The following is a 13,651-nucleotide window of genomic DNA, read 5'->3' on the forward strand; positions in this document are numbered from 1 at the left end:
TTAGACGCTAATGTCTTCACCGGAGGCTTCTTCGTGCTGTGCGCGGATACGACACGCTTACTTTCAACAGTGCGCCTAATGGCAACTATTTGTTTGCCCAATAAGACTAAAAATCCTTTCTTCTTCATCTCTCTCAAAAAGCTGTCTCTTCATCTGTCACCAGATTAAACCAATAGTTTTACACTATGTATGTCATCAAGTCTCAAGCATATCAATATTTAAACAGATTTTGAATAGCTGTCCGCTGTCATGCCTGATTCACAATGTTGACATCCAGAATTTTTGGTAAAATCTTTCTGTCATGACATTGCCAACAACACTGACTGAACATTTTAATAGTTGTCCACTGTCGTGCCTGAATCACAACGTTGACATCCAGACTTAAACAGCTTTTGAAAAATTCTGCCGTGACTTTTCTGTCAAGACATAACATTTAAATAGCTGTCCACTGTCATGCCTGATTCACAACGTTGACATCAAGACTTAAAAAAAATGTGGAAAACTTTTTTCTGTAGTGACTTTGACATCAAGACTGATCATTTAAATGGCCGTCCACTGAAGTATCCGATTCACTACTTTATGTTCAACCATTTTTTTTACACGGTACATTTTTATTAATATAGTAGTTCTTTCCATAGCTGTCCTAAGCAGCTCTTGAGTGAGGCTTAACAACAGTTATCAGCTTGAGCGTCAGATGAATAATAACGCCACACAGCCTGAACGCGTCACTGTGGCGACCAGTCAGAAGCGAGGCCACCGATTCACTTCCCGCCGAGTTGCGAGCACCTGAGTCTAACGCTGATGAGACGCGGCACAGCGACGTTTCAAACATGGCACGTCGAACCTCCTGAGCTTTTATTCTGTCGGTCAGAGAACGCCACCGAGCGATTCCGATTTTTTCCTCTTTGTCTCCTGGGAAGGACTTTTTCAAAGGTCATGGTACCTGTTGGAAACGCGCCACTTTGCATCGGTCGCCACTATGCAGCCTATCACCGTCCATCTACGTTAAAAGTGGCTGTCTTTGAATAAAAGCAATAAGCACAAAATAGAAAAGACAAAATATTAAAAAAAAACTAATAACAAAATAATTTCTAAGCTATTTGCTTTAATGGCGCTGCAATAATGACTGACGTGTTTTTCCCGATACAGATCAATTTAATAGATTTAATTAAAAAACGTTGCCTTAAGTGACTCGTAGCGAATGATTTTGTTGGGGTGGAAAAAATATCAACTCAGGGAAAACATAAGTGTGTGTGCGTGTGTGAGAATCTTTTGCAATCAATAGGTTTAATTATGATGTGAACGTGTTCGTGTGATTGTCAGCAACTGATGACAATCCCGCTTTGATTTTCCTCATGTTCCGGTGTAATTGCCTGTAAAAAAATCGCACAAACTCTGACATTAGCAGCAGAGCGTTTCCGCCCCGCCATATCATTATTGTTATTATCATCATGGTTATTTCAACTGCGTATTGACGAGCCTTTCCTTTTCATTCCCAAACAACCCCTTTTTAAAAGCCAGCGACTTGGCTCTCTAACGACTTCTTAGCGCCGTTCTGCCTTTCACCTTTTTGCTCCATCTCTTTTCTTTTCTATATTGATTAGCGGCTGCAAAACTGATTATTATCGTTCACGATTAGACTTTCACTTTTGTATACTGCTGCAGTGCCTCCGGACTACCTGAAAAGAACACCATACATGTCAAACATTACAGGATATTTGAGAAAACATTCCGGTCAAAATGGTGTAAATCTCACTCAAATTAGTACCGATGCTAACGCCACAGGATAGGTTCCTTGGCTTGTATTGGTATTGTTGCTGGAACCACACTTGGGTCAGCGCCAATGCTAACCTTGCAAAACTGTCTTGCATTAAAATGTGACTACTTAAGTTTTATTAGCATTTAGCATTCATCGTTGGACCAGCCTTAAGACCTCATGTAGCATTAGCCTTAGCATCTGCGCTAAAATGTCTTTAATAGTGAGTTGTCTGTAACTATCATACTATAAAAGGATCGAACGAGGTTTATTGTTGTCTGCCGAGGGAAGCAAAGCAATTATTCCTTCTTCTATATCACAATGTTGGCTCTGTCTGTGCGCTAACTCCATCCAATCAAAACATTGTTTGGCCATTGCGCCAAGGTTTCCAACCCCGTTTGAATAACGACTGGCGGTGGCCGTTGGAGGACGAGATAGAGAAAGAGGAGGAGGAGATGGGTGAGATATAAGCAGGATCGCCAAGGTGGCGAGACACCATTGCGGGATTGCGTCAGCGCTAACAAACGAGCGAATCAATGGTGGTCAGAATGAGAAGGCCGCCGGAATTCTCCAGTGGAACAAAAGAAAAAAAAAGTAAGGATGACGCAACAGGTGTCACATAGAACCAACAGAAAGCTACCCCCCATTCACTTTATTAGGTACAGCACATCTGCAAATCTTATTTGGACCTACATGAGCGTGAGCTCAATAATCCTTCCATAATTAATCATTTATCGATTAACGACTCAGTGCCTAAAGTGCCCCGCTGAGTGCCAGCAATGCGTGCAACAGCACTCCTGATAATAACAAAGCATAGAAGTTTAGCCCGCCGACAGAAAAGTTCTGCTTTGTTACGGCTCGTTTACGCGGAGATCGATGGCGTACGTGCATGATAAATTGCGCGGGGACGGCTATTGACGCGCCATCATTAAGACTTTTTTAATTAGTCGGCTGGGAGGGAGAACGGATGGGGCGTAGCGGCGGCAGCAGAGGACTTCGTCATGGCTACCCAACGACTGACTGCGTACGTGTCATCTTGCGGAAATTAAAAGAAAAAAATAATAAACTTGGTATTTTTACAGCTATTTTAGGGGTGAGGATTTCCCATATGCTCGTGACCCACCACACACTTTTTCCATGGTTCTATCAATCCCCCTGCATAATCCCCTTAGATGAATCTACCTTCATGTTTCCCAGAGATGAGGCGCTCGCGCCACAATTTCCTCCCCAGCTTTTCCTCGTTTCGCCTTTCCCTCTATCTTCCCCATCTTGCCTCATCCTCCATGTTTCTGTGCTTCCTTGCGCCACTCTGGGATGATGGAATTCAAAAGATGAGCCTTTCCAGACCAGAGGGCAACCCCCACCCCTTCTTCTTCAATCACACTCGGCAGGACTTCTCCGAGGCGCAGTGATTACATCGAGGGGTCGGCAGCCGTCGCCGTGACAGGCGCTTTGGTTTTCAGAGACGTTATGACTTTCTCTTCTTGTTTCTTTCTGTATGGCCATGACAACCACCATTTGCATTCCGAAGCATTGTGGGATGGGGTGTGGGGGTGGGGTGGGGTTCATGGTCGCCTTTACATAAAGCATCCCGTTTCGCCAGGTTGAAGGTGTCCTTTGCGTGTTCGTCCTCACTCGACAAGGTGCCAATGGCAGACATTAAAGAGTGGAGGTCCGCTTTCTACTTTATTAATTGGGTGTGAAATGACTGTCATTCCAGTCGAGGCGCTCAAGGTGTCTCGATGACGGAGCGCTTGGCCCGAGACGTTGATAGCCTCGCTGTGCATTTAAGTGCAAACGCGGGTGTTGCCGCACCACCCGTAAACGCTTAGGAGGGGGCGAGGGGCTCTCGCTTGAAGGAAATGATGGATAGCCGAGGGATCGGTGACGCGTGGTGGCTGATGAGATTTGCAAAAAATATGATCGCGGTGGTAATCAGCTTGTCTGGCTGGGAGGAAGAAATGTAGATGCAAATGTTCAAAGGTCGATGTTATGAAACGAGCACTCAAAGGAGTCTTTGGCGCACCGTTTTGGCAGATTAAGATATTCATGAGCGGGTAAGGACTTAGTTTGGACACAAACTGCAAGTGATTGAGTATCTGCAGTCATTGTTGTTTTCTGCAGAGGATAAAGAAAATAAGCCTTTGTCAGTCTACATGGGTTGATGCACCATTGGTGGTCCAAAGACAGGGATGATTGTGTGTTAGCAGGAAGCAATCAAAAGGCAACATTGATGCGTCATTCTTTTTTATTTTTAGTTTGACAGTGCCACTTTTGTACTCGGCGTGGGGTCAATTGATAAGTCAAACTCTGTCCCCTCTGCCTTGGATAACAACCTGCCCTCGCCGCGCAGTTCTTATAAAACCCTTTTAGAATCTCATTTCTTAGTTCACTCAATTATAGAGCCATTATTGTCGCCGACTTGTGTAGAAAGACTAGATATAAAAAAACAACTCTTGCAATTTTTCTTGTTGCGGGAGGAAATTACTCAGCTCCCTCCTGGGACCTCTGCATTGTTCCAATTGACTCAATTGCGTCCCCCAGCAAGGGACATCTGGAAGCTTCGTGTACACGTCATCTTGAACAGGACGCGCTTTGTCGGGTGCCTCGGCATTGTCTGAGCACAAAAAGTCTTTGTGAAATATTTTACTCGTGTGACACGTTAGTCATATCTACAAGGGAGAAAAAAAAAAAAAAAAGACCCCCACGCCTGTAGTGCTCCTGCGGGCTCGCTGCCACAGCAAGTGCTGCGCCGCTCCCAGTAATTGTCTTGTTTTCAGAGGCGAAAAATGTAAATTTATGCCAGCACTTTGTCAAGTGTAGCTGCTTTTATCCGTGAACTTCGCTCCCAGAATAGAGAAGAATGAAAACTTTATTTATAACATTCCTGGGGAATGTTTGGTAGATAGTAGGTCGCTGTGATGATTTTGACATTGCGGGGGTTACGTTCCATTGAGTTGCAACACGTTGTATTATCGCTCAAGATGTCATGATGGCTGGTGTAGCACCTGTCTCCCCCATTTTAAGTAAAACCAGTATGCTCGTCCTGGACCAACCCATCTTTTGTTTGCATTGTGCCTCATCAAAAACTAAGCCCACCTGAGCCCACCTGACCCATCCTTCCCTCAACTCCCCCTTGTGATCTGTTAGTACTGCAGCGCCACACGCTCGCCCATAAATCACACGGCATTACCCCCACCATCCCAACGACGCGCACGACTCGCGCACGCCTGCGATTGGACAGGCGAAAACCTCCTCTCGGATCTAATGGCCCGCCTCCCTCTCGCGCGCCCATTGGACGAGCCCCTCGCCTCGGAGCTGCCACTCAAGACGCCGGAGCTCCTTGTTGCGCGCCTGGCGTGTTCTGCTGCGGGACTGAGAGGGGGACGAGGCGCGCTGCATACCAACACACACTTCCACGGGAGTACCAAAGGACCCTCCACCCGGTCTCCGACACATCCACGCCAAGTTTTTGCAACGAGAATCCCAGAGCGCGCCACACTCTGATTCCGGAATATTTGCTTTTTTTTTTGGCCTTTGCTGACATTTTGCAAGCGTGATAAACCGCGCGTGGAGTCCCGTTGCAGCGAGAAAGACGACAAGTGGACCCGACTGATGTTCGGCGCGTAGAAGACGCTCTTGTTTGCTTGACATTTCCAACGCAGGAATATTCCTTCCATCAACATAAACAGAACGAAGCGCATCGCTGGAATCCATCTCAACTCCCATCATGGGCTGCCCCCTCTTGTGGAACGCCTTGGTCGGCTTGGTCCTGGTGCTGTTGTGCAAAGGTAAGTTGATGAGACGTGCATTGGGATCCACGCGTGCCAATTGCTTCATGCGTTTATATGGAAGGATGCTGCGCGCCTGTACGTGCGCGCGCGCGCGTGTGCGCGTAATTCACCAGCGCGGAGCTATGACCGAGTGCAACGAGTGGTGCATGATAAGATGTTTACTCGGAACCAAAATAACAGACTAGGAGGGGAGGGCTTTTCTGTACGTGACACGAATGACCGCCCATCTGCATGCACAGTGCGTGCGTGCGTGCGTGCGCGCGTGTGTGCAGCGTGTACTTGTAGAGGTGGAGCGGCCAATGCAGAGGACTCTGTGTTGTCACCTCTCAGAATCAACAAGGTCGACTGGGACAAAGAGTGACGCGTGGTGACAAACTGGACATGCAGGGGTCAAAGTTGAAGTAGGTGCAAGTGGAGGGCGTCCAAGGTGATATTACCTGCAAAGGACTTTTTTTTGGGGGGGGGGCGACACTGCACCTCTAAGACAGGCACAAATAAACTCATTAAGGCTTGGTGTTGTTTTGCAGCAATAGAGTAAAATAATGGTTATCAAGTGTAAACGGGAGGTCACATTGTGAATTCCGGTAGCTGCAGTTCTACTTGCATTCCAGTAGGTGTCGCTGATGCGTGTTTCTGAACTGTCAGACTGTCAAACCAAACAACAGGTAGAAGACGTCATGGATTCAGATTACTATAAAGAAATGCTCATTGCAATGCAGTGCCTCAACATCCCCTCAGTAGGTGTTTGCAACATGTTATATGTCTTTGAGACATTCCTAGTAACTTGTCTCGCTCATTCTGGGGACTGTCTAGCTAGACTCTAGCACGTTGTGGTCACTGTCTAGTACTTTCTAGTAAGTGTCTAAGTCAGGGGCCTCAAACTCCAGTCCTCGGGGGCCGTATTCCTACATGTTTTCCAAGTTTCCCTCGTTAAACACACCGGATTCAAATGATCAGTTCATCCTCACGTTCTGCAGGAGCCTGATAATTGAATCAGGTGTGTTTAACTTGGAAAACATGTAGGAATGCGGGCCCCCGAGGACTGGAGTTTGAGACCCCTGGTCTAAGTCATACTGGTAATCTTCTCACACATTTTTCATTGTGTCTTGCACATTTTGGCACAAAGCGGGACAGCAACCGTACTGTAACCGTCAAGTAGAACATTGTGTGAAACACAGTCTCTGGAAATTTTAGCACATTTCACGAACTGTCTTGTCTACTTCACGGACCCTCAAAAACCATGCCGGTGATTTTCTGACACCTTCCAGTTCCTGCCTATCGCTTTCTCATACCTTGGTTTTCAGTGACAATCGAACATATTCTGCTTGCTGTTTGGCACATTCCAATAGCACATTCTTGCAGTGTGCGTTCCGAGTCAAGGTCATTCCGGTAACTGTTTAGCACAGCTGTATGTGCATTTAAAAAAAAAACACGCTTGCATCAATGTTAAGTGCTCGAGCATCCTAACATGCTTAGTGATCAATAAAGTTTGGGATCCATTAAAGCCGTCTCCCATCCATCCTCACGTCATCCCCAAGCGCTCTTGGCATGCTGTGGGATGTCCCCACGTTTATTAGTTTTGCAAGACGTACTCAGCATGCTTGGTAATTATGCTCACGCCCCCGCGTAACTCCCTCCCACCACACACTCCTACTCGGTCTATGCACGCATGGAAAAAAAACCACGCAAACACACACCTGCCGCAATTAGTCCCGCCTCCGCCCTGTGGGAAATCAGGATATAAATAAATTACCCCGACCCTTAATAACAGTAATTGATGTGTCAGTGCAATAAGACGGCGGGTTAACAACCTGCAGCAGGACTCCCGCCTCACGGGGGCAGGAATGAGCGGGTGGGTCGGCGGCGGGGTGCGACCGGTCACGCTTGACGGTGAGCAGACGGATGGCGCTGCGGGACGCGTGAAAAAACAACCAACTCGGGGGGACGCGCATCTACCAGCACACACATTTCATTTCACCCGTCTCACTCGCCTATGTCGCTTGATGTCCGATAGATGGGTCGAGAGAGCAGGTAGGGTCAATTTGTCATCTGCCTCATCTCTCTGATTTCAGCAGCATATGTGGGTTGAATTTCAGTGAGCCCAACATGCAAGCACACACACATACACACACATACACACACACACATCAATGCACATTCCCCCCCGCTGGATCAAATGTGTTGGCGAGCAGAAGAAGAGGAGGGCCATGCCAGCGTCAACAGATGCCTGCTGTTGCTAATCTAGAAGCTGTTTTTTTTTTGCCTTCCCCTCTTTCTTCCTTCCTCCCTATGAAATCTTCAGTTTGTCTCCCGTACACGTCTCTAACGCTTTTCGCCTGGTTGGCAGCTTTCATTTTTAGCACGCCACCATTCCGAGTCAAGAGCCGCGGGGAGAAGGCTCGGCGGTTTAGCCAGCCTCGAGTGCGCTCGACATCCCAATACTACCCCCCCCCCCCGTACTCCTGCCTTCGGGTGCCGCTTTTCATTGCCATTCCTTTGGCTGGCCACGCTGCAGTGCCTCCAACATCTGCTTATTCCCTTTGCCTACACGCCGCCGAGGCGACACCTTTGCCGAAAAAAATACCGCTGCGTTTTGACCTAAAACTAGAAGCCACGGGGAGCCTTGATGGAAAAATGATAAGAAAGCTCATTTATCACGTTGACAGTTTTACAAGGCGGCGCTGTCCTAGCACGACCACGAAACAAATGTCGCCGCTGCCTAGATTTCTCCATTTTAAGCGCTAATCAGTTTAAAAAGAGCCCAGATGTTGCTGAAAATGAGTCAGACACCCCGGACTCACCAGGCCTTCATATTTCGTGGAATCACTGCACTTATTAGATTAGGAAAATGAATTCCAACATGAAACTGCCACGTCTTCAGTCATGAATATTGAGCCAAGAGAACGGAATGTGTAATTTTGGTGATGACACAGGCTGACATTGAACACATCCTGACAAATGTCTGACATTTCCATAACGTTCCAGAATAATTCTAGTAACTACTGTGCCTATTTAGTAACTGTCTAGCACATTCTTGTAATAACTAACTCTGAGCTAGGTAAACTCATGTCCTATTAGCATCTCCCCCACCCAAGTGCCGACTGACAAGCTTATCATAAGAGGGCACCCCATCACAACCCGGACCCTTTCCTCATTGTTAGCATCATAAACAACCAATAAAGCCGCCACTTGTTTGCAGTTATAATTACCGTTATAATATACAGAGTGCAGTGTAGTGGAACGTCAGAGGCGGTTATAGCGGGTAATTGCTCGTAGCTGCTCATGACCGAGCTCCTGGCATCAAGAGCGACCCGGACGAGAATAAGATGAATCCCACCCTAGTAAAAGTCGGAATGCTAAATCAATGTAAAGCCAATTCAAGCCAGGCCTGTTCTATATAAACATGTCAGTGTGGCTATTAATAGCGCTCATCCAATAGCAATTATATGGAGACAATAAAATAAAGGCCAGGCAGCAGGGAGCCACTGCTGTGATCTTCCGCCGACGCCTTTTTGTTGTCAAAGACGGCGAGCGGGAGAGGAAGGCAATCGAGATTAGTGCAGGCGGTTAGTCCTCAGGGAGCCGCCGGGGATGAGGGTCCCGCTTCCTTCCCTGTCCTCATTACCACCAGACAAGGAAGTCGCCGGCAAAATCAATGGGAAAGGCTTAGGTGGTAATGCAGGCCGTGCCATTGCTTTTGTGTGGAGCTTTTTCTTCTTTTTGTCTTAGACTGAGTTTGGACTCGTGAGTCCTGGCCCGATGACTCACTTTGTTTTATTTGGCCTGTAGAAGCTGTAGTGCTTACTGTCCAACACATGATAACTATCTAGTCCATTCTGGACACTGTCTGGCGCAACACAGTAACTCTCCAAGTCAGTTCCACGAACCGTCGAGTACATTCTGGTTATTGTTGGCAATTTAGGATTAAATATGAGATTGTAAATGAACTAAAAGAAAAACAAGCAATTTATTTTTATCTTCAAATTTCGGAAACTCTTGAGCACATTCCAACGACTGCTGAGTCAATTTTGGTGATTATCCAGCTCATTGCGGCTACTCCCGGGCACATTAGGATAATCTTATAGCATACCCAGCTAACTACCTAGCGCATTTGGCTAAGACAACCGTACTCGCATGCACCACAAGTGAAAACTCTGATACGAAGGTAGTGTTGCATCCATTCTCGACTTTTGCTATATTTGCCAAGGGCATTGTTACCATGACGACATAGAGCGGGACAGCCTGTGGTGGGGTCCCGCGTTCCTGAAAAAAAGAGCAGCGCCTCTGTGTTTATCGTCAACAAAGCGCCGGTGGTGAATACACCACTGGTTTCACTTCTATTCTCTTCATTGTTTGCTGCTGTTTACATGGATAAAAGTAGCAGGCGCAACACGTGCTAATGTAATGGCTTCGTGTTGCGCAGGATTTTCAACCCGCCTTGACTCCGGAGCGAGGTGTTGGGAAAATAAATAAAAAGAGCGGGAAAACAGATCAATACATATTTCAACAGCTTCTTGTGAAGCCAAGAGAGACACACACAGAGATGGAAGGAAATAGAAGCGTAATTGCGTAGCACATTCTCATTGTCGGGAGTGTGCGGGAGATAGAAGGATAATTGCGGCCCAGGCTTTAAGAGCTAGAGGGAAAGGGTGGAGAAGGAACACTAATGAGGAACACATAGCAAACATGCTAGGAGAGGCTGAGCACCCCGCACTGTGGCATTTCATAATAGAGTACATTCTGGCAACTGTCTAGCACCTTCCGGTAATGATCGAGCGGGTTCCGGTACCTGTAAAACACATTCTGGTAAGCCGTTAGTTTCTGGTACCGGTAAAACACATTCTGGTAAGCAGCTAGTTTCTGGTCAGCAGCTAGTTTCCGGTACAAGTAAAACACATTCTGGTAAGCAGCTCATTTCTGGTACCAGTAAAACACATTCTGTTAAGCAGCTATACGTGTGGCCTTGTACCGAATAGATGGGACCACATGTTTCGAACATTCTGGAACTGTCTTTTCCATTCTGGTAATAGAACATTCCATTAGCAGTTTCAGCCATTCTATTAGCTAGCATTCTCATTTCGGTATCTCTGGTATCATTCCGGTATCTATTCCGTTTTTTTCCGGTTTCGCACACGTGCGAGACAGTTCTATGTGCAATGAGAATAATTGCTTCCCAGGCTTTAATAGATACAGAGCAAAAGGGCGGTGAAAAGCAATGTTGGTTGCTGCGCTAACGAGCAGCGCATAAAAAAACATTCTGTGAGAGGCTAAGGCCCCCACTCTGTGGCACTTCATAATAGCGCCTGTAAGAATCTCCCACGCGTTATTCTACTTCCTGGTAGCCGCTGAGGGTACTTGGTGACAAGGATAATGAGTGTGGAACTGAGAGGAAAAAATTGACGGTAGGTTGGTGCTGGGACTGGTATTCCGGAATAAAAGGTTAGAAAAAATCAGGCAGAGGGCGTGAGGAAGAGCAACACAACAGGCGGCCATGGTGCCGGATTGATTGATTCAGCAGGCGTGTGCTGTGTTCAGGGTCACCGGCTGTGTGTTTTGGCGCAAAGGCCAATGTTGGTGGCGGTAGCATAGCATTAACATTTTGGCTAGCATGCTAAGAATAGCATAGCATTATTTCTAATTTTCACCTAATTTGATTCTATGGCCGCTGTAAAGTTTTGTTATGCATCCGTCTACTCGGTGCTCTGGAAGCCTCATAAGGCTCTGCTGCTAACTAGAACGCTAACCGTAAACATGACATATTGTCACCCAACACAGTTTTGCAGCTGAAATAAAACGATCCTATTAATGTTGCGCCGTGAGTCTAGTCAGTGCTCGGGCAGCGGCTCTTTTGTATAACTTGATGACATTGACATCAAACCGAAAGATCTTTTTGATAATCGCGGAAGATACCACGGTGCTGGTTTGATCTTAATCTTAGCTTCCATGTCAGTATAATGTGTGATTGTGTCTCTAGGAGCAGTCTCGTCAGCACTCGAGCCGCCTCGGCTGATCTTTGACAAATTCATACATCGTTAGCTGCTAACTCGAGGCACAATGTCTTCTGCCGCCGTTTTGATGAAATGCCTTGTACAAACAGAGAAATGAAGGTTCTTCACTGAGATGCTAGTGCTTTTTGGACTTCGGCGCAAGATGTTATTTCTCTGGCATAGTTTCATGTAAAGTGTTAGAAAATTGTAGGATTGTCACCTACAATAGTTTGGTGAGTATAAAAAAAATTGCAAGTGACTCAAGTAGGCGCTCGGGCTCCTTTATAGCCTTTCAGAGTTTGTACAGCAAAGCAAAGTGTCCTTTGCTCACCATGCCACAGTGCCATTTTTCTTTTAGCCATCGTTCCAATGTAAGGTTCAGGACAGGGCAGGATCCCGTCTTTAGTAGCAGTCGAGTCGTTGCTCGAGCAGCTTCACTGACTCTTTTACAACTTTGTCCAATATCTTTATAGCTAACAAGTGAACACTTCACTGACATGACACACTGTCATCTGCCACACTTTTGTGGCTGTCATAAAATGTTCTCATACATTCTGCACTGAGTCTCATCGGCGCCTGGGCAACCTCGGCTGATCTTTCTTTTTCTATTTTTGACCAGCTTTCAGAGCTTTCAGAGCAGAACATGGGCTCTTTTTGTTTTGGCTGAAGATGCCATTGAGCCAATTTGATTTTTATGCCACAAAAAAAGTGTCAAGATTGTGCCCTGGGTTGCAGTCGATTCAGCGCAAGAGCAACTGAGTTGCTCTTTTACGAACTAGTACATCAAATCGCGGGTTCTTTTGATTTTAAATGGTAGCAAATTGGAAGCGAAGCTGTTGTAATTTTGTGACTGTTATAAAATGTTCCTCAGCTGTGCTGTCTATTTCTTCTCTACTCAAGCAGCCTCGACTGATCTTTTTCACAAAATTTTAGAGTCTGTATATCAAAGTAAACTCCTTTAAATTTTAAACAACGAGTCTCGATTTTTGATTGCGAAACGCTCTTCCCTCCATTTGCTGCATTCAAATTTTAAAATTATTTTTCTAAACAACAAAAATGAGCAACAAAATAGATGTTAGGTGCGTTTTTTATCAAACAATTGTGCCAGCTTGAGATAGTTCATTTAATTGGCTTTGAGAGCCGGCTCACGCCGCGCTATTGTTTTGTGGTATTTTGCTAATTAGATCCCGGGTTGGATAGTGCTAAAAGCCCGTGCCGCTCTTTCCAGTGAAATTCCATTAGTGCTTTGACGTGGATCGCTTCGGGTTCCAAAACATTATTCATGACACTCTGAGGATTGGTACGACACACAGTTTGCTGTAAAAACAACATCACAAATTGCACTTGTTTTGTTCTTGCTGGCTACATTTCAGCGATGACGCCAATTAAAACACTTTAGCCTAGCGTCCTTGGAGAGGTTTTGCTATTTACTATGTGTGGCAACTGCATTGGAAAGATGCAATAGCAATGCAACATGGCAATATGTCCCCCATTTGGGGAGGTTAGCGAACGTGTCCATGTGACCTTTTACACAGGTATTGGACCTTTGGTGCCGTTAAGGAATAATGAAGGCGTCAGCTAAGGGCAATTAGCAGCTTAATGTCGGGCAACGGAGCGCTAATACGGCATCTTTTCGCTGACGGTTCAATAATGTACGTAGCAATGCCTGAAAGAAGTGCCCATGTTATTGACTTTGAATCCAGTTATGTTAAGTATGATGTGGTTAAAAGGTCTCCAGGACGTAGCCTATAATGCTAGCGTTAGCGTTTACGAGAGGCCTGGAAACTTCAGTTGCAGGAACTTTAGAAAGTAGCATTAGCGTCACAGTGGTAATACAATTAGCAACAATTGAAACTAGCACTGTTATCTCACGTTTTAGCCTTTATTAGGTGCGTTCGGTCTTGTAAATTCGGCACTATGTGACATTTAGCGGAATTGACAGTGACATATTAACAAATGACATTGACATTAGTGGCAGTAACTAGTGCTATTGACATTTCTGTCACTATCACTTTAGATGCCAAATTTGCAGATTTGAAATTAGCATATTTTACATTAGCTGCATATACATTAGTAGCAGTAACATTTTGTGTCATTGACAATATTAGTGTTGA

At 45.8% G+C, this 13,651-nt stretch overlaps 1 protein-coding gene across 4 annotated transcripts in view; it reads left to right on the forward strand.

Annotated features, from left to right (window-relative positions):
• The window catches only part of iglon5 (IgLON family member 5), a 92,022-nt gene that overhangs the window by 14,228 nt on the left and 64,143 nt on the right, over nt 1-13,651 (forward strand). Inside the window, exon 1 of one of the 4 annotated variants that reach the window (XM_037274848.1) lies at nt 5,080-5,547. The exons of the other annotated variants lie outside the window; for them this stretch is intronic. Within the exon in view, the coding sequence (XP_037130743.1) occupies nt 5,487-5,547 (61 nt within the window). The 5' untranslated portion in view covers nt 5,080-5,486. Of the gene's footprint in view, nt 1-5,079; nt 5,548-13,651 lie in introns of those variants that run through there. 4 annotated transcript variants of the gene reach the window in all.

The sequence above is a fragment of the Syngnathus acus genome, chromosome 16 (genome assembly GCF_901709675.1).
Source record: "Syngnathus acus chromosome 16, fSynAcu1.2, whole genome shotgun sequence".
NCBI lineage: Eukaryota > Metazoa > Chordata > Actinopteri > Syngnathiformes > Syngnathidae > Syngnathus > Syngnathus acus.